The 21,298-nt window shown below is 51.7% G+C and overlaps 1 protein-coding gene across 1 annotated transcript in view; it reads left to right on the top strand.

The window, feature by feature from the left end:
* The window catches only part of XKR6 (XK related 6), a 231,023-nt gene that overhangs the window by 199,576 nt on the left and 10,149 nt on the right, over positions 1–21,298 (top strand). The window contains exon 2 of the mRNA XM_070415497.1: positions 7,834–8,030. Within this exon, the coding sequence (XP_070271598.1) occupies positions 7,834–8,030 (197 nt within the window). The remainder of the gene's footprint in view (positions 1–7,833; positions 8,031–21,298) is intronic.

Below are 21,298 nucleotides of genomic sequence, written 5' to 3' on the forward strand. Positions count from 1 at the left end.
TTGCCTTTGAGGTCAGCTCTCTTGGTCTCTCCCTAAAGAGCTGGGGGGTCAGGGGGCAGCCTAGCTGTGTGGCCCACAGGCCTGCCTGCCCTGGCGGAGCCACCGGGCTCTGTGATCACAGCCTGGCCGGCCCCGGGTGCCTGAGCACTGCTGACCAGCCCCCAGCCCCATGGGGAGCAGGGGCTGTGCATGTGGTTTGTTCCAGCCCAGCCAGGGCAGCGTCTGCAGATGCCCATGAGGAGGAGATGCCTGGGGCCCTGGGCAGAACCCGCCTCCCGCCGCCTCGCGGGGCCTGCTCTGCTCTGCACAGTGGGATGCAGGTGAAACCGGGGTCTGTATGGCCTTCACCCGGCACACGCCCAGCAGATTTCTAGTGGCCTCCTGGGGTTGTGTCGCCTCCCTGACTGGTATGTGGGCTCTGGAGGGACAGCCTTACCACAGTGCCCCATGCTGGCACTGCCCAGGTGGCCTGGACACTGCGGAGGAAGGAAGCCTGGATGTTGAATAACTTAGTGCTGGAATCCAGGGTGAGTGCTCACCAGGGCCAGGCCTGCTGGCCTCCTGCTCCTTTCTCAGGCTCCTCCCTCCCTCCTAGGGGGAGTTTGAAGAACCAAGGCCAGATGGGGTCTCAGGGCCCTCTGAGGCGACCACCACTCCCTGGGCGGGGAGGGGGGGGAGGTAGAAGAGCTCACAGCATTGGGTTTTAGAAGAAGACCACTCTGCTCATGTGGCTACCGGAGTAGACGGTGAGATCCCCAGCCCTCACCCTGGCAGTCCCCCCTCAGCAGTTGGTTTGGCCCTGGGATAGGGCTATGGGGCCAGCTGGGCCTTAAATCCTGTAGCTGCTACCCATTCTTCCAGGCTCAGGGCAGCCCCACACCCTGGGTGTCATCAGGAGAGTCTTCTCAGAGGCTGGGTCCTGGGGGTCAGGCCCAAGGGGACTCTGGCCAGAGGAGAAGGAGCAGGAAGGGGTGGTGAGGTAAGAAGTCTTATCACTTCTTTGCTCAGGCTCCTCCTGCCTGCCTTCTTGCTGAGTTGGCCATTTTGAGAGTTCTGTATATATTCTGGGCACAAGGTCTTCATCAAAGATGTAATTTGCAAATATTTTCTCCCACTCCGTAGCTTGATTTTTTTTTTTTCATTCTCTTAACAATGTTACTTACAGAGCAAAAATTTTTAATGTTAATGGAAGCCAATTTGTCAATTTTTCTCTTGTATGGAGCATGCTTTTGCTGTCCTATTTCAGAACTCTTAGCCTAACGCAGGGTCATAAACATTTCCTCCTATGTTTTCTCTTACAAGTTTTATAGCTTTACATTTTAATTTATGATACATTTTAAGTTAGTTGTTGCTTATGAATGACTAATTGTTCCTACATCATTTGTTGAAAACACATCTTTTCCCCATTGAATTATCTTTGCATTTTGTCAAAAGTCATTTGACCATATATGTGTGGGTCTGTTTCTAGACACTGTATTCTGCTCCACTGATCTGTGTTTCTCTGTCTTTGCCAATACCACACCTTCTTAATTACTGTAGCTTTATAGTATGTTCTAAAATCAGATAGTGTGAGTTCTTTAAATTTATTCTTTTTTTTTTCAAAACTGTTTTGGCTGTTCTAGTTCTTTTGTCTTCCATATAAATTTTAGAATCTTCTTGTCCATATCTGCAAAAAATAATTCTGCTGGAGTCTATTGAAATTGTGTTAAATCCATAGATCAACGTGGGGAAAATCGTCATTATATTGTCACAATATGGATTCTTTCCATCCATGAATATGGCATATCTATCATTTAGACTTTCTTTTATTTCTCTTATTAGTATTTTGTAGCTTTAAAGTATAAATCCTGCACATTTTATTAGCTTTATTTCTGGGCATTTTATTTTTTGAGCTAATTTAAATGTTATATTTTTAATTTTTTTAAAAATTTTCAATTGTTCACTAGTAGTCTATAGAAATACATTTAATTTTTACATGCAGACCTGGTATCATGAGACTTTGCTGAACTTACTAACAGGTTCTATAAGCTTTTTTTTTATTTCTTGGGATTTTATATTTAGACAATTGTGTCATTTACAAAGGGACATTTACTTCTTTCTTTGCAAAAGGTACATACTTTCTTTTTCTTGGTTTATTGCACTGGCTGGGACTTCTAGGATGATGTCAAATAGGAGTGCTGAGAATAGACATCATTGCCTTGTTCCTGATCTTAAGAGGAAATATTTCAGTCTTTTATTATTAATGATGATATTAACTGTGGGTTTTTGTAGCTGCTTTTCCTATACGTCAGGTTAAAAAGGTTCTATTCCTAGTTTGCTGAGATGTTTTAAAAATCATGAATGGATGCTGATTTCTGTCAAATGCATACTTTCTGTATCAATTAATGTGATGTGTGATTTTTCTTATTAACATCATTGATTACATTGAATATCAAACCCACCTTCCATTCCCAAGAGAGACCCTAATTGGCTATGCTGTGTCATTCCTTCTGTATATCATTGGATTGGATTTGTTAACCTTTTGTTGAAGAATTTTACACCTATATCTATGAGGGCTATTGTCTGCCGTTTTACTTTCTTATATGGTATTTGTCTGGCTTTGATATCAGAGTAATGCTGGCCTCATAAAATGAATGGGGAAGTATTCTTTCCCTTGTATTTTTCTGGAAAAAAAAAAAGTGTATAGAATTGGTGCTATTTCTACTTTACATGTTTGGTAGATGTTACTACTTTTCCTAAAGGATTCTCTAAGCTTCAGTCCCCACAGTCTGGAATGAGCCCTGTTTGGGGCTTTGAAGGTGGGTAGTTCTCTGCAATCAGAGGTTTCAAAATGCAATTTCAGAGAACTTTGTAAGAAGCAGCAGGGGACTGTAGGCCCACGGAGGCGAACCTATTCAGCCTCCTGCCCTTGCAGAAATCACTCATTTCCCATCCCAGCCAGTGTCAGGCACAGCTGTAGCTAATCCCCAGTGGGACAACTTAGTTTAGCCAAGACCTTCTCTGATTTGCCTGAACTATGATAGGCTGTGTGACTTTGGGGGAATCACTCAGCCTCTCTGAGCCTCAGTGGGAAAAAGGAGATGATGATTGTGTCTCCCTCTAAGTCAGTGGTTCTCAACCTTGGATGCACATTAGAATCACCTGGGAATCTTTTTAAAAATCCTGATTTCTGGGCAGAGGCCAGAAAAATTTGAGGCCCCCTGTCCCTCCGCGGGGCCATGATTACATACATTTATCCGTTTGGCGTGTCCTGGGGGCCTACTCCGGGTAAGGCAATTGATAGATGAGGAAAGGCGGTGTGGGGAGAGGGGGGGTTCAGTGACCGAGCTGAAAGAGAACCCAGGTATTCTGGGTGAATTGTGCTTTTCCACTGAACCAAATTCAGAGGAAAAGAGACCAGCGGTCCGCCTCTGAGAGGCATGTGGAGGGAGTTAAGAGCCAGGGCCCCAAAGCCAGACGCTGGGCTGGAAGCCCCGCTTAGCCACCAACGTAGCTGGGTAAATGGTCGGGCAGTTCTCCACTCGGTGCTTCAGGTGCCCTCTGTAAAATGAGGGTAACGGTGCGCCCACCTCCTCAGGTTATTGCCGGGATTAAATGAGTTACCAACTGCAGAAGGCCCAGAGCATGCCTGGCACATAGGAGGGCCGGCAAACTCCAGGTATTATCGCCGGTAAACATGCCAGGCTGTACTTGCGGCCCTGCAGAGCCACTCACTTACAGAAGGCGGAGGTTACAAATGCTGGCAAAGCTCAGAGGCCCTCCAGCGGGCCCCTGAAGCGGGGGAACAGTCCAGGCCCAGCCCTGGGAGTGACTGGCCCAAGGTCGTGCAGACCGGAGACCAGTCTTCCTGAGACCTCGCTCGCGGATGACCCGCTGCCTGCCTGCTTTGAGACCCACGCACTTCACGATGCGATGCCCTAGGAGAGAGACAGTGTGTGTGACAGGCAGTGACAAATCCAGGAATCCAGGAGGAGAGTTGGGCGTCTTTCCTCCCGGACTACCTTCCTGGGGGAGGTGAGCTTGCTGGAACCTCCCAAATTGAGAGTTAGGAGGAGCAGCAGCCCACCTTGTGTCTCCTGCCGATGCCACGCCTTCCCGTAGGGACTCAGCACATCTGGGCCCGCCACCCCTTGCACCCCACGCTGCCGCAAATGAGGGTGCTGAGCCTTGCTGGGGATGAGATCACCGCCTGGAGCAGTCTTCCTGCGTGGCTTAGGCTCCGGCGCCACCTTGTGGCCATAGGCCTGCACGGTCTTTGCACAGGGGCTGGTGCCCCAGAGGTCACTTAGACCCACTCTGAATTTTACACATACCTCTCAGTTGTCTACCGGGGACGCAAAGACTTAAGACAGCGGTTCTCAACCTGTGGGTCGCGATCCCTTTGGCGGTCGAACGACCCTTTCACAGGGGTCGCCTAAGACCAGCCTGCATAGCAGATATTTACATTACGATTCATAACAGTAGCAACATTACAGTTATGAAGTAGCAACGAAAATAATTTTATGGTTGGGTCACAACATGAGGAACTCTATTTAAAGGGCCAGAAGGTTGAGAACCACTGACTTAAGAGAAGATGAGTTTTCAGGAGCCAGAAGAGGCAGAATAAGTAGAAGGCACTTGATCAGGAAATTCTAGACTGGACTCCAGGGTGGGAGGCTGTGTAAGCACGATTTCCAAATTAAGTTTCAGACTGATGCAAGCTGGGCTCCCAACGTCCCTTTGCTCATCAGCACTGGGGAGAGGAGCTCTGGTTTCTCCCACTCGCACCCTTATTTATTTGCATACATTCCCCTGGATGCTCGCACATAGGAAATTTGAGTTTGTTTCTCTGGTAGGCATTCTCATTGAGTCAGCATGTTCTGGGCTCATTGCCGTCCATTGCCCTGGCCAAGATGGGCAGAGGGGCTGGTAACTTGGGGCAAATGGGAGCTGGAGTGACAGGTCAGGTGCTGCTTTTGCCCTGGGAGGGCCGACCTAGGTGAATCTGAATGTTGCTGTTACTTGACCTGGGACCTGCCTACATAGGCTTGGCTGCCACGTCATCATTTCTCCACCATGGTCCACTTTTTGAGGCTAGGAGAGGAAGAGTCTGTGGTCTGAGAGTACCCCTGAGAGAGCATAGATCTGTGGTCTGGTCCCTGTGGGAGTCTGTGGCCCATGGCATTGGGTGTTGCAGGTGCCCATGTAGGTAGAGCTGAGTGTTGGATCACGGAAACCACATCTGACCTGCGAGGCCACAGGCACCAAGCCGCCGCAGGGCACATGGCTGTTCTGAGTGCTGGTGCAGAACTTCTGGACTCGCAGCTCTGCCTCAGCCCCTCAGCCAGTACCCTCTTGTCCCCCAGCCCCCGCTCTGCCTTCCCAAGCCACCCCCAGATCTGCTCAATCTGACCCTTCCCTCCACCCTTGATGCAATCTGACCTCCTCTGCTCCTTGTGACCTGTCTCCGTATCACCTGCCTGCCCTGCCCAGGTTTACTGTTGCCATCGTCGCCTCTTCCAGTTGATCCTCTCCTTCAGGCCCCCACATCTTGGCACTGCTTTCCTCTCCTTTCCCACTTTCTCATTCCTCCCCACACCTCTCTCTGTCTCTTTCTATGACCCTTTCGTCTCTCTTTTTGCCTCTGCCTCTCTCTCTCCCTCCCTCTCTCTCTGCCCTGGGCAGGCACAGTAACCTCCCTGCCCTTTTCGGAGCCCCTTCCCTGCTCCCTTGATTTTGGGAACTTAGCGACTAAGACTGAGAGAGAGGCCATGGCTCATGCGAAGTGCCACCGCTAGTAAGTGACAGAACCTGGAACAGAACCAGAATCCGGTACTTCATTCACTCCCCAGCCTCAGTTCCCCGATGTGCTAAATGATGATAACCAGCCGGTCCCACAAGGCCTGGCAGGGACTCCGGAGGTGATGGGCCCAGAAACACCTGCCCTGGGCCTGGTGCACCTGCCCTTCTCCCAGCCCCTCCCCGGGCGCCCACTGCAGTCGTCCTCCCCTGTGCCTGCACCCCCTGCCTTCCTGCCTTTGGTTTCCTGCAGAACTGTTTCTCCACGCACTCCTGGGAGTGTGTCTGTAGGGAAACAGGTGTCTGCCCCAGCTCCCCTGGGTGCGCCTTCAGAGACGCTGCGCCCGGAGGCTCCCAGGAATCCAGAGAGACAGACCGCCTATCGGGTGTTGGGTGGGTGGGCATTGCCTGCGTGCTGGTTGTAGGCTTGGAGGGCTGCTTTGTGTTCCGAAGCGCATCCTGCGGGACCCCGGGGCACGGGGTCATCGTGAGGTCCAGTCCTTGATCAGCGCTCTGGAGGGAGGCCCACCGTTTGGAAGTACGGAGGAGCGTCCCTCACAGTTTTAAATTATTTTACAAATGTATGGTCGTGCGTCTTCGCCTCTGAAGCATGGGCTTCAGTAACATCGACGCAAGGTTCTTGGACAGCACCATCTCCCATTGCTCCCAGGGAAATACACAGCCCCTCTCAGCCACCAGCATTATGATCCCTGTCGTAAGTTTGCTGCAAATGTGTGCATGGGCTGCCTTTGCCATATGGTGACAGAGTCGTCCCAGGAGTCCTGTCTTCCTTCTGTAGCTGTAGGCACTGGGGACAGAGCGTGGACAGGCAGGCTCGTGTGCTCCTTGGAAAGGTGGGATAGAGAATGGGAGGGGAGGCTGGAGGGGCAGGCAGGGTCCCGTGAGCCAAGGGAGGAGCTGGGGGTTTGATTCTAAGCATTACAGGGGGTGACCTGATTGCATTTACAATTTACAAGGAGCACTGTGTGAAGAGCGATGTTTCTGGGGCCAGAGTTGGTGCTGGGACACCAGTGAGGACTTCACTTCGATTCAGGCGGGGCGGGGGGGGGAGGGGTAGTGGTGGGGACCAGACTGGTGGTGATGATGGGACAGAGAGAAGGGACAAGCCCACGGCCCCAGGTGGGCACCTGGCAATGCTCAGGTAGTGGGGACGATGTCAGGCGTCAACCGTGTTCTCAGCCTCAACGATTCAGGCTTGGCTGTGTAGGAGGCCCAATGATTACATTCCCTGGGATGGTCAGGGACGCATGTGTGGCTCCATCTGATTGGCTGTGGGCCCTGGTTTGTGGTTCGTGATCTTGATCCTGATTGGGCCACAAAACCATGCTTTCTGAAGTTGCTTTTTCCTGGCCCGGCCTCAGAGACCACTGGCTGACTTAGTACCTTGGATTCTGCTGCAGCCCCCCGCCCCATGACTGTGGCTTGGAGACAGCTCCCGAAGGTTCAGGTAAAAGTGAGGCAGGGAGTTTTCTTACTGGACCCAGGATGTGCGCCCACCATCTTTATCTCCTTAACCACCCCCAAGTTCATCTCTTTTCCCATGTTAAAGAAGATAGCAAGACAGAGTTGGAGTGATAGTCCAAAGTCCCATTAGCAAGCAACTAAGTTGGGGTTTGAACCTGCATCCTTTGCCCCATGTCCTCTCCAATGGAGGGGTCAGTGCGTCTGCCTGCCTGCTCCCTGGCCACACCTGGACACAGCCTCAGGGTCTCCCTAGTGTGGAGGACACACGAGCTTTGCTGTCCAATGGCCTGTGAGTCCCTGGCTGTTCCCACTCTGTGCTGTGTGGGGATTACGCCTGCCTATGGCCTGTGCCCTGCCATGGTACTGAGTAGGAGCTCCACAAATGCCACCCAAAGCCTTAGCACCATGTCCGTGGGCTCAGAAGACCCCTAGAGCTGGGTCAAGTGTCCGGAAAACCTCAGAGCGAAGGAGAGACACCAACATAGCTGTCTCTGGTTTGGGGGGGCAGCATGGCCCTTCCAGAGCCCCACCCCCACCCACGCTCTCTGTTCTGTTCATCTCTCTTGGCAGGTATATCCGCACCATGTACCTGGGGATCCAGAGCCAACGGCAGAAGGAACACCAGCGACGCTTCTACTGGGCTATGATGTATGAATATGCAGACGTCAACATGTTGCGCCTCCTGGAAACCTTCCTGGAGAGCGCCCCCCAACTGGTGCTACAGCTCTGCATAATGATCCAGGAGAACAGCGCCGAGACGCTGCCCTGTGAGTGCCCCGCCCCCAGAGCCGGAACCGTGGGCTGGGGCAGGCCCCCATCCCATCTGGGGACCCCCGGTGGCCATTTCCTATACACTCTGTGGGTGTCGCCCATTCTGATCCCTGAGTCCCTGGGATGCCTAGGCCCCTGTGGGATGCTGACCCGGCCCACATTGAGCACATGAGTGGCACAGACCTTTCCCAAACACCTTTGCCCACTGCCCATGCCACTTTGTTCTAATGAGTAGAGCAGAGCCAGGGCCTCTCAAGTCCCTGGAGCAGCAGAGTGAGGGCCCTGGTCCCCTTGGGCCGTTCCTTCGGTGCTGGCCTGAGCTGAGTGTCCCTACGTATGCAGGATGGGGAGCTGCCCAGAGACTGCACGTGACGAAAAGACTAACTCACCGCAGGCAGCGGTTTCAGACATTGTGAAGCTGTGGCACTTGCTTCAAATCAAAGCTCTATTAGAAGCCCTATTTATAAAACGGGCTCCGGTGGCTCTGTTCTAGTTAGATGGGGGCCAGGGCCCGGCACACTCCGCCCCCTGGCCTTCTCCACGGTCCCGGCCCCTGTGGCCCCAGGTGGTCTCCCAGGAGCCCCGGGAGCCCCCAGCGCTCAGCCTGGACGGAACTGGTCTCCACGGCAGCAGGAAGTCCGAGGCCTGGTGAGGTGAGGCTTCCCTGGACAAGGTGGATTCTCACCCCAGGTCTCGATGGTCAGACTGGCCTTGCTCCCCCATTGAGGGAGCCCTCGTGGGCCCCGATGACAGCATGAGGTGCCTGGGGCAGGCGTCCTTCCTGCTCAGGAAGCCTCCACACCCACCACCCTCAGCTCCCCAGGCCAGGGCGACATGCTCCAGGGGGCACATTTGCTGGGGGCTGGGCTGGGCCCCTTTCTTTCCCATCCGGGTCCTCCTTTTTCCAACCCTGTTTCAGTCTGAGACACCCCCCGCTACCCCGCAATCCAAACTGCCCTTTGCTGTTCCAGTTTCAAATTTCCCTCCCCTACCCCATGGCCCAGGCAGCCAAGATGTCCTTCCAATGTTTGATCACATCCCAGCACCACAAATAGACAGGGCAGGTGGCAGGGTGACACAGGGGTGAGCTCCCAACAGGGCATTGGTCCCAGCCGGGGTCCTGGTCACCATGTGGACCCTGCGGTGACGTTGGAGATGGCCCTTCACCTTTTCAAGGCCTCCTTTCCTCTTTGGAATAAGGGGGGGGGGGGGGAGACAGTCATCCCGGATGTTTAGGGGATGCAGTGATGTAATGCCCGTGGATCACTTTCAAACAGTCAGACTCTGCAGGAACCTCAGGGGTGTGCTTGTCACATCCAGGCCTGGCAGTGAGCGGCTGGGCAAGGTCCTAGGGGGGGTCCCCCACCCCACCTGTGGGCCATCCCTGCTGAGCGTGTCCTTTCTATGATAGTTTCTCAGATTATAAGCATGGGCTGCACCTGAATCCCTGGAGAGGAAGCTCAAGGGGCAGTAGATGTTGCTTCCTCTTGACCTGGGAGCCCAGTGGGGCCAAGGTCAGTGAAGGCCAAGGGGCTGCTTGGCAGTGTGCCCCCAGCAGGGGCCAAGGTGAGGAGCTGGAGTGGCAGGGTCGCGGGCTCTGGGGAACTCCCTGGCCCTTCCCCCCACGCGCCCCTGCAGCTCAGAGGTCGGGTGAGCATTCGCCCACATTTGTTTGGTGTATGGAATAGGTATTTCTTGAAATAGTCTTTCGTGGTTCAATACATTTGGGAACCGCTGGCTAAACAAAGGTCAGTGGCTGTCTTTGTTGTTGGTTGTAAACCCCCAAACAGGGACGGGGTCTGTGGCGTTAGAAGGGTTAATGGGAAGGAAGGAGCCGGCACAGATGCGAGGGGCTTGGCGTTTTGCTCGTCCACCACTTCCAGCCGTCTGTCATCACCGCACCATTTCGTTAGATAACAGGTGCCTTCCCTCTCTTTCCCCATTGGAGGCTGCATAGCATGTACGTGCTTTAAAGAAAATCAGTTCAAGCATTAGAAATTGGAGGAGGGGAGAGAACGTTGTGAACTTGAGAGGGACCCAATGGCCACACGGAAGAAATCTCCCAGCCCAGACACCTGGGTGCTCCGTGCGCGGCCCACTGGACAGGCGCCAGCTCCCGCGCTGCTGCCCAATCGCTGCCGGGCTCTGGGGAGGGATGGCCTTTCTGTTCCTTAGTTTGGTCGTTTCTGAAATGAGGGTGATGTTAGCACCTACACAGAGGGCTGTTGTGAGCATTTAATGACATGACAAGTGTCAGTGCCTCGTACGACAACTGGCTGTTTTGCTGTTGGTGGCAGTAGAGCTCATACTGTAGATACACTGTGTGAACTGGACTGCAGCTTTACCAGTGGGACCCATGCTGACTGGCCTTGCTTTCGTTGGCCTTTGGGGACACCTGTCCACCTTGTGCCGCTCATGCTAGTAGATGGTTAGAAAGATCACTATCACCTTAGCAGTGGGTTTTCTGTTGATCTTGTCCAATGCCAGCCTCTCTAACATTTGCCATCTCTCCACCTTCTAGTCCTCACTTATTGCTGGGTTAACAGTGCAATAGTCAAGCCTGCAATGTGGATTGTGTCCAGTTTTCCCATAAATCAGACTCAAGTGAAAAACCCTATATAATAAAAGCCTAATATGCTAAGTGCCAGGTTGTCCATTCAACCAATCAAAGTGTAATATGCTAATGATATGCTAAGGCCGTTCAACTGGTTGCTATGATGTGCACTGACCACCAGGGGGTAGACACTCAGTGTAGAATCTGCCCCCTGGTGGTCAAGTGAGCTCCCACAGGGGGCGCGCTGCTCAGCCAGAAGCCGGGCACATGGCTGGTGAGAGCAGCAGCGGTGGTGGGAGCCTCTCTCGCCTCCATGGTAGTGCTAAGGATGTCCAACTGACAGCTTCCAGTGGTTCTCAACCTTCTGGCCCTTTAAATACATTTCCTCATATTGTGACCCAACCATAAAATTATTTTCATTGTTACTTCATAACTGTAATGTTGCTACTGTTATGAATCGTAATGTAAATATCTGATATACAGGATGGTCTTAGGCGACCCCTGTGAAAGGGTCGTTCGACCGCCAAAGGGATCCCGACCCACAGGTTGAGAACCGCTGGCTTAGACCCACTCCCCAGACATCCCCTGAGGGCTCCTGGACTGCGAGAGGGTGCAGGCCAGGCTGAGGGCACCCCCCTCCCCAAGTGCACAAATTTGTGCACCAGGCCTCTAGTATAATAACAATAATGATAATGACCCATACAAATATTATCCTAGAGTCATTTGGGCATTTCAGCAGGGTCTTCCTTAAATCTGATGTCTTGGAATAAAGATAAAAATAGAGCAATAAAGGGAACATACACTGATGCACCATTTATACTGGTATGAGTCTCGTGTCTGCTGGCAGCTCTGTCCTGGGCTAGACCCGGGCTTGGAAGGATGTCCGGAACTGTGGGCAGTCAGGCAGAGCTGCAGGCGAAGTCCACCTTGGCCATTTACCGACTTATGACACGGGCAATTTAACTTCCCAACTGGGTGTCTTCATGAGTGAAGTGGGCATAGTAACTGCTTTGGGAAGTATTGTAGAGGTCTCATGAGCTGCACATTTGCCTCTCCAGTACCTTGCCTGGCATAGTATGGGTAGTTATACAGTCTCTCATTCAACAAAGATGCATTAAATCAGGTGCCCTAAACATGCCATGGGCAACACAGAGCATGACAGACGTGGTCCATGCCCTCACACATCTCCTATCTCTGGGGAGATAGAATGAAAACAATTAGAAAGAGGACATGTGGTAACTGCTTTGGAGCAAGCAAATATGGTGCTGAGACCGAAGGACACAGGGCGGGGCTCAGGGAAAGCCTCTCCAGACAGCTGGCATCTGAGCTGTGTGTCAATGAGAAGGAGCCAAGTCTAGGAAGAGAAGAAACAGCCTTCTAGGCAAAGGGAACAGCACATACAAAGGTCCTGAGGTAGAAAAGGCCTGGCTTGTTCTAAAAAGTGTAAGGGCCCAGCATGGCTGGAGGTGGGCAGTAGGGACGAGCTAGGGAGGAGAGAGGCAGGGGAGGACAGAGGGGCAGGCAGGAGCCTGGCCAGCCTGGGCGGGCTGAGCCCAGCAAGGAGCTCGGGTTTAAACCAAGCGCAGTGGGAAGGCTTACAAAGGAAAGCTATACAATCAGATTTGCTTTTAAAGAAGATTCCCTTTCCTGCTGTGCAGAGGGCAGAGCTGAAGCTGAGCTGGGAGGACCAGCTTAGCGGCTGCTGCTGCTGCTGGTGGTGGAGGAGGTCCAGGCATGAGATGATGGGATTGAGTGTTTCTGGGAAATGATGCTGTATGTGCAGAGTTGATTGTGGCTCTGAAGAGTGAGTCAACAAGACTTAGCAGGGCTGGTGTGGGCAGTGAGAGAAGTGTGCATGCGGGGGTTTCTAACTGGTGTGTTGAGGTGGAGGAGGGGGGAATCGGCAGGAGCGCGAATCAAGGGTTAAGAGCTCTGTGACCTTTCCTTACTTTTGGGTTTTCTGATGCTTCCACATGAACATTGAGGGTGGGGGCGGGGGGGGGGGGCCCTTGCTGCACCTACATAGCACCCAATTCTGCCTTTTTTGGTTAAGCCCACACTGAGTAGTTGCCCTACGTATGGGCTCCGATGACCACCTTCCCCTGGCATCACAGCACCACCATTTGTCAGGCACCTGCCATGGGCCTGATGTTGTGTTGGGAAGGGGTTTGCAAAGACACGTCCCCTTCAGCAGTTTATGGTCTGGTGCAGCACATGTTAAATGTTTTGATGACTGTATGTACAGAGGAGGGAAGTGACTGTTCCTGGGAGTGTGTTGAAGGAGGTGACATTTGATCTGGGTTCTGATGGAGGAATAGGAGCTTTCCTGAAAGAGAAGGTTGGGAGGCTCTTCTGGCAGTGGAACCACAAGTGCCAAGGGACAGAGGCCTGAGAGAGCATGGAGTGGGCAGGGAGTGAGTGCTTCTAGCTGCCTAGAGCACAAGGTGTATTGCACTGATTGTGGAGACCATGGTGATGATGATGATGATGATGATGATGACGACGACGACGACGATGATACTAGTAATGTTAGTTAAGACTTTTGGGGAGCTCAACTGTGTACCAGAGACTAGTTTAAGAAGTTTACATGGATTAACCCAGTAAAGTCCCATAGCAACCCTATGAGTAGATGCTCTAATTATTCCCATTTTATAGATGATGAAACAGGTCCAGAGAGGTTAAGAGACAGCCACAAGGCTTATAATTGACAGGGCTGGATCTTGACCTAGGCAGCCAGCTCCAGTGCCTGTGTCCTTAGCAAGGATGGCTGTGGCTGAGTCTCAAAGAGACAGACTTGTGTGGATTCTGCAGGAACAGGTCACTGATGCAGGGAGGAATCAGAAGTTGACACGCGTTACAGATTTGTCATCTCCGGTGTACACACGTGTGTGCATGTGCATGTGTGCATGTGTGTGCATGTGCATGTGTACCCCGATGCAATTATACTGGTTAGTACAGCAAGCAGAAGGTGCTTCTAGAATCTGCCCTTGGCTTGGCTTTCTGAAAATGTTCTGTCTCGGGAGCATCTGTGTGAGCCACTCTGCTCAGCGCTCATGAGGAAGCCTTGCTGTCTTACTATCAGGCACAGCGCCATCTGACTAGGAGGTGAGGGAATGGGCCTGAGACCCAGCTTCCCAGAACACTTCATAGTGAGAAAGACACACAGGAGCTCACATGCCTTCGACTGGCCTTTCCTTGGGAACAGTCTCTATTCCTACCTTGGAGACTAAGAGAGAGTGGCCGGACACAGTGGATGGCCTACACCGTGAGTGAGGGGTTCGGGATTAAAACCCAGTGGCCCACATTTCCAGGGTGGCTCCCATCCCTCAGTCTCCTTAGATCTCTCTGGAAACCCTCCGAGAAAGCCCCAGGCAACCCCAGATATTCTCTCAGCCCAGCATGCCCCTCACCTGCTTATCAGCTGGGGGGCAAGACTGGAAATCCCTGGGTGGGATCAGAAGCTCGAGACCCCCACAGACGCTGGGGCTGGGGCTTGAAGGTAGAGTCACCTCTGGTCCCAGAAGGGCTCCAGCTGGCCCGGTGCAGACCAGCCCTGCTCAGGGACACGCGTGGGGCACATGCTTCTCCCAAGGGCAAGCGGTTCTCAGAGGACGGGAGCAGATTTGACTTGTTCTCAAAGTGGCGCTCCACCGTGCGACCCCTTACAGGTGCCTCCAAACCCTGCGAGCGGGCTTGGGCAGCTGCTGAGAGAGGACACCCAGAAAGGCACCCTTAGTATCCAAAAGCTTTACCCTCCGACTTCAGTTTGCAAAGGGACTTGGACCTACAGAATCTTTAGAACTGGAGAGATTGAGAGAGGCCATCTAGCCCACCCTCCTCGTTTAACATTTGGGAAGCTGAAGCACAGAGAAGCAAGTGAGCTGTTCAAAGTCACACAGCCAGGAAGGCTCCTCTTTCTGCCGCACTGTGCCCGCAGCTGAGGCGGCAGCACAGCATCTACAGGATGTGATTCAAACACCAAGCCCTGCCCAGGTTACCCCCACAGCCCATCCCATCCCCCCCACCTGACCATCAATAACCACGGATGTCTAGATCCAATGTCACGAAAGAGCATCTTTACTACGACAAGAAAGCATGAGGAAGTACTGAGCCCTGCCTTTAAATACCAGCCTTCTTTTAAACAAGCGCTGGGCGCTAAGATTCAATTAAGGCTCTTGCTTTCTGTCTCTTTGGCATTAACCTCCCTTTTCATTTTCCTTCTTAACTTCAGTTGCGAGCTCCTTTCAATCCAAAGCCTTTCCGGTGACTCGGACCGCAGCTGCTTTTTCTGGCAAATCCCCCACTGACAGCACCCCAGCACTTAGGAAAGGCACGTGTGCCTTCGCCTCTCAGCTTCCATTAAGTCAAAGGTCTGTGTCTTTCTCTTCAGCCACCAACTTCCAAGCACTTCTCTCCCTCCCTGCAAAGGGAGACTTCCTCGTCTCTCCTCCTGGGAGCTTTTTTTCTTCTTATGTGAAACGATGCTTTCTGTGTCTTTCCCCTGTGGACATTAGCTGTCACCCTATAAGTCTGGGACAGTTGATCATTTAGGATTTGGGTTACAATGAGGTGGAGCTGCCACCCAGAAAGCGATGGTGATCTGGTTGTGTGGCCCGAAGGTGACAGATCTGTGCTCTACATGAGAGCCATGGATTCCCCACTGTTTCCTCCTGACCAAGAAGTAAGTTGTGTTATTAAATTGACCAACCCACTGCATCCAACGACCTCATCAACTTGTCTAGACTTATCGGGCATTTCTTATCCCCATCCCTTCCCAGTGTCGGCCACGGCTTGATGGGATCCTAGAGGAGCAGAGCCCTTCTCCCAACCTCGCCCCTGCTGAGCTGGGGTTGCCCACCTTGGAGACCTACATGGGGTTTCAGACCAAATCGGTACAAAGATCTCCAGCCTTTGATCTCAACTTCCAAACTGCTCAGCACATGCCTGTGTCTTGGCCGGGAACAGATAAATGAAGGACAGGATGGGCAATCCCCCATTCACCCCCTTCTCCTGGCTGTCTTGCATCTTTACCCAAAACTGAAATGGTGAGATACGCACAAAGACACGCCTGCCTCCTCCGGCCAGCTCACAGAGTAGGCCTGGCCTCTGCCGCCTCCCCCGCCTCTCGGGCATGGCCTCTCTCCAGCTCTGTGTTCCTCTTCCTTCGAGGAGACAGCCCTTCTGCTCTCCAGTGAGACGTCTGCTTGGGTGTGCACATGGGGCCCTCCGCAGCCGGCTCCCACTCACAGCCCTGCTTCCGCTACCAGTGGCTTCTCTTGAACACGACATTCACACCTTACATGTTTAGGCAGAATTTTGCAAGGATTTTAGAGAGAGACCTAAATAAAGCCCTTCATGACGTCAATCAAGCCTGAATCTGCTTGTAATTCTGGGGCCTTTCATCGGAGGTTGCCCCTAACAACTGGTAAGAGAAAAAGAGAAGGAGGATTCTTTTTCTTTTAAACTGTGGTAAGAACACTTCACATGAGATCTGCCCTCTTAACAAGTGTTTAAGTGCAAAAGAAACTGTAGTATGTACTTATACAAGGGAGAGTCCTTAGAGCTGCAGAAAAAACTATGGGAAGGACGAACTAAATCGATTTCATGACAGTTAACGCAGAAACAGCAATTGTTCACCTGGAAATGTTTGTGCGTAAAATGCTGGAACAAAGAGGGACGCTGAGGCAGGCTTCCTGCGCCTGCATGGGCTGGCCACACAACCTCTGGGGGAGGCGCTGAGATCTGCAAGGCCAGAGCCTACGCATTAACTGTAATTGGGCCATTCCTTTGTTTATTCAATAACTATTTATTAGGCACCTATCATGTGCCCAGAATATAAAACAAATATTTTATTTTATATATAGGTTTCCCCTGCTATCCCAAAGTCCAATGTTTCTATAAAACGTTCATAAGCTGAATGGCGTAAAGTGGAGAAGCCATTACCACTCATTTCCATGGGAGAGTTTTGAGCATCCCCAGGTAGCAGAGCACCACACTGTAGACCCACTCAGGCGACACCTTCCGTTGCACGCATTGCTGGGTGCGCACTCAAAGAGGCCGCTTTGCCACCAGCAGAACCAATAGTAACTGTGGCAGCTTTCAAGGGCCTTTCTCTCTGCGTGCAAATAGTATGAATGGCGGGCAAGTTCAAAACACACACACACACACACACACACACACACACACACACACACACACACTGTGTCTATCTCGTTCACCACCACTGACACCCTTAATTCCATCCAGTTCTGCACTAAGTATAACACCCTTTCGAGCTCTGTTAGGCTTTTCTGGTCCCTTAGGTCCCATCTTGCTAACGGATGCACAAAGTAAATTGAGCTACAGCTCAGATACTCACAGACACCATTCAGAGCTGTGGGCTGAATGCTGAGAGGCAGAGAGGCTGTGTGTGCCCAGGAAGAAGCTTGGCGGGGCCGCTCTCGCTGTCTGTCTGGGTGCACACTGCCTCACCACGGCTGGGCAAAACCAACACTGAATGCTGTTTTTGCTTTTCACCTTTTTTTTTTATGTGAAAATGAGAGTCCCCTTCCAATTTCTTTCCGTTAGCAGAAACAGGTACTAATGTAGGTCTTTCACAAAAGCAAAGGGGCGCAATGCCAGCTTTGGGAAATTGGGGGACACCTGTCGTAGAAAATGACCCAGCACTCAGGGGGCAGTGAAGCTGGGAAGAGGGGTGGGAGGGTGCAGAGCTGTGCCCGGCTTTCAACAGGGAGGCCAGGGACGGTTTCCCAGAGGTGAACTCTGAGCAAAGATGTGAAGATGGGAGGGAGCCAACCCCACAGATTTCTGGAGGAGAGTGTGCCAGGAAGAGGTAAGAGCCACGGGCAAGGCCTGAGCTAAGAGTTTCTCAGTGTTTGAGGAGCAGCAGGGAGGCTGAGCTGAGTGTCCCTGAGCACTTCTATAGCTCAGCCCCGCCTGCCCGGGGGTCTTGCCAGCAGAGCCACTTCCCTCCTCCTCCTCCTCCTCCTACTCCTCCTCCTCCTTCTTCTTCTTCTTCTAAATATTTAAACAGCTTTATTGAAAAGCAATTTTCATACTGTACAATTCACCCATGTAAAGTATACAATTCAGTGGCTTTTAGGATATTCACACAATTGTATCGTTACTACAATCAATCTGAGAACATCTTCATTGTCCCATGAAGACACCTCATCCTGCAGAACTGCTCTCCTGTGAGCTCTGCCCCTACTTTCCCACACAGGGAGCTGGTGGCTGTAGGAGCGCTGTGCTAGAGAGTGGGGAGGGATGCTGGGCAAACCTCTTGAATCCCATCTTCTCTGGGCCTGGACAGGTGAGTGAGGGCAGGAGGAACTCCTGAAGCCCCTTTCAGGCAAACAATGACCCTAAGAGAAAAGTGGGGAAATCTCAGTGAAATCTGGGCAGCAGCGATCTTTAATTATTAGGTTGGATGTTCGTGTCAGAGACAACCACAAACTCTAAGCCTCATGGGAACTTCGAGCTCCAAGAAAAACTGCAATGAAATGGTCTTCGAAAGATCTTCTCTATTCCTTAAGGTGTGCAAGGAAAGAAAGGCTGCATGGTTCACAAATGATGTCTTCTCACGTCACCCATCTCTGGGTCTGGGGAGAGAGTGGGAGAGAAGCCTACCTGAGAAGGATGCCTGGGGGTGAGGTCCTGTAGGCTGTTCCACTTATGGGTGACTATGGGTGAGCCACCCTTTCTGAACCTCCACTTTTCACCCCATGAAACTTATGCCCCAGGACCCAATTACTTCTGGGCCCAATCACTTCCGGACCAATAGGAGGTGCTCAGTTGGTCAGGACAAGAGGAGTTCTAGGGGTGTGGAGTCCACTCCCCTGAAGCCAGAGGTAAAGACTGGGTCTGACGCTGACCCGAGGAGAGCTGAGTCCTGTATTATTTCCAGGCCGCCTTGCACGTCCAGATCCCACGTGCCCACCGCTGCCAGACCCTGGAGTTCAGCTGTAAAATCTGCCCAGCATGGGGCCCATCACCACTTCCGCCACTGCTGGGGCCCCAACAGGTCCTTCACCCCTCACCTTTCTTACTCTCCTGAGACCGTCGCCTGGAAGAAAAGGTGCTGCCTCCTGTGCTATGGTGTGGACAGCTCCAGGTGAGGCCCACCTGGCCTCACACCCCGCTCTGCACTTCGTTGCTGCATCCACTGCGCTCAGACAAGGCCCTTAACCTCTTGGAGCCTCAGGTCTTCTCAGTTGTAAACCACAGCTGGTTACTCCTGCCTCAGAAGGGTTTTGTGAAGAGTAAGTGAAATGCATTTGTCCTTGGCACAAAGAGGCACTCGGTTATGGTGGCTCACATTTCACTCTCAGCTGTCAAAGGCACACGTTGCCCAGCATCCTCAGTAAGGATCTGGTTTGATGAAGTCATTTTACCTGGTGGGCTTTTCTCATCCAGGGCCACCCAGCCCTCAGAATTCAGGCTAAGGGGGCAAGGACCACTTCCAGGTCAGCCCCCACACAGTCCGTGCCAACCTGACCTGCTCAGCAGTCCTGCCTCCTTCCACCAGGCTGCTCACCTGAGCTGCCACGTTGCTGAACAGTGGTGCCGCCCTGTCCAGAGCACAGCTGGCACCACTGGGCTGTGAGTAGAGGCAGTGAGGCCACATCATCCACCATGAAGATGCTGGTTTTGGTTAACCCAGGGCTATCACCCTCAGGGACTCAGTGGCTCCAGGTAAAGCAACCCCAAACCAGTGCGGCTGGGAGAATTTCAGGGGTTCTGACGGCCACGTCATCTCTCACACCGTGGGAGACAGGACAAGCCTGACTCCAGCCTTTTAAAAAGATCTCTCGGCTTCTAATGACTACAACTTTCCGAGTTGCCTCCCACACAAAGCCTGCAGCCCACCCCTCCCCCTTCACATTTCTGACAGGCCAGGCAACAGGAAGAGGGGGCTGCAGTGACCTTTGCTCTTTGCCTTGAGAGGCCTGATCTCAGTCCACTCCATTTGCAGAGTCTTAGACTCCCAGCAGGTGCCTCCTCTTCCTACAAACATACTTACACAAGGGCCTGCAGGTGGGGTGGAGCTGGGAGCTCTCCTGGCCTTGGCCATAGGCCTGCTCCCCTCAGGGAAGTGCACAATTTCATGAGAGAATCATTTAGGGTAGGCTTTTGTTGAAACAAAATATTCTGTATAAGTCTGATGGTCAATGATAAAGCATTACACAAATCAAATGCGTCTGCATTGAGCACCTGCCGTGCGTCAGGCTCTGAACCAGCCTCTGAGGGCACAGCGATGAACGGGGCAGGTGGGGCCTCTGCCCTCTGGGGCCAACATTTTAGTAAACAATAAGTAATACCAATTCAAATATAATTGAGTTATTTATATTATATATATAGAGAGAGTGTGAGTATATATATACATATTGTATGTATGTATATACATACAGGGTGTCCCCCCAAAAAGGTATACACATTTTAACAGCTGATAGCTCCATTTCGAAAATGAAATGTATTTTAATAAACACTGCCTTTATAACTACTCAGAGTGTGGGTATACACTTTTTGGGATACCCTATATTTGTAAATACATATATAATAGTATAGTATAGTGGCCTGGAGGAGGGACAGAGAATACTAGTATAACATTAGCCACATCTCTGGAACTAGAGAATACTGTGTATAAATATTATAGTCATGTGCCACATAATGATGTTTTGGTCAACAGACAGTCCACATATAAGATGGTGGTCCAATAAAATTATAATGGACCTGAAAATGGCTATCACCTCATGACATCCTAGCTGTCATAACATTGTAGCATAACTTCTGTGTTTGTGGTGATCCTGGTGTAAGAAAATCCATTGCGCTTCCAGTCATATAAAAGTAACACATACAGTTATGTATAGGACATCTGTACTAATAAGAAGGTAATATACAAATGGTCAGGATGCCGTCACACTTAATGACCGAGCAGCAGGAGGCTGCGTGCGCAGCAGGCGTAGGTAGGTGGGGACTTGCAGCCTCAGGGAGGGAGGTGGGGCCCGACGGAGGCCTCCATGCAGCAAGGCCTGGGGGTCCCTCGGCTCCACGTGGTGCAGAAGCAGGACCCCCAGCTCAGGCCTACATCTTTGGGGCAATCCATCGAGGAGCCCCGGATGGGTGGGTGGGGGGCGGGGCCTACCTCTTTGGGGTGATGGATCGCAGGGCTCCCGCACTATGACAGGGCACAGGTTCCCCCCCCCCCCCCCCCGCGCAGTGCACGAATTTTGTGCACCAGGCAACTAGTATATTGATAATGATAATAAATGGCTATGTTACTGGCTTATGTATTTACTGCACAATACTTTTTATTATTATTTTAGAGTGTTCTCCTTCTACTTATAAAAAAGGCTTGCTGTACAACCATATGGCATGTTACACCGGCAGCAGCCTCATACATCCTGTGTCTACCACGTCATTTATTGCATCATTTTCTCTTGTGCTTGATTTTCTGTCTTGTTGTTTTGTACAGTAACATGCTGTACATGCTTGAAGCCTAGGAGCAACAGGCTCTACCATATAGCCTAGGTGTGTAGTGGGCTAGACCATGTAGGTTTGTGTAAGTGCACTCTGTGATGTTCACACAATGACAAGATCCTCTTTCTCAGAACGCACCCCTATTGTTAAGCAGTGTGTGATCAATATGTGTATGTACACTATACATGTTCTTTCTCTCTATATATATTTGTATATTTTATATGTAGTATA

The sequence above is a fragment of the Myotis yumanensis genome, unplaced genomic scaffold (assembly GCF_028538775.1).
Source record: "Myotis yumanensis isolate MYYU_CA2020_CCGP unplaced genomic scaffold, mMyoYum1.0.hap1 SCAF_5, whole genome shotgun sequence".
Taxonomy (NCBI): Eukaryota; Metazoa; Chordata; class Mammalia; order Chiroptera; family Vespertilionidae; genus Myotis; species Myotis yumanensis.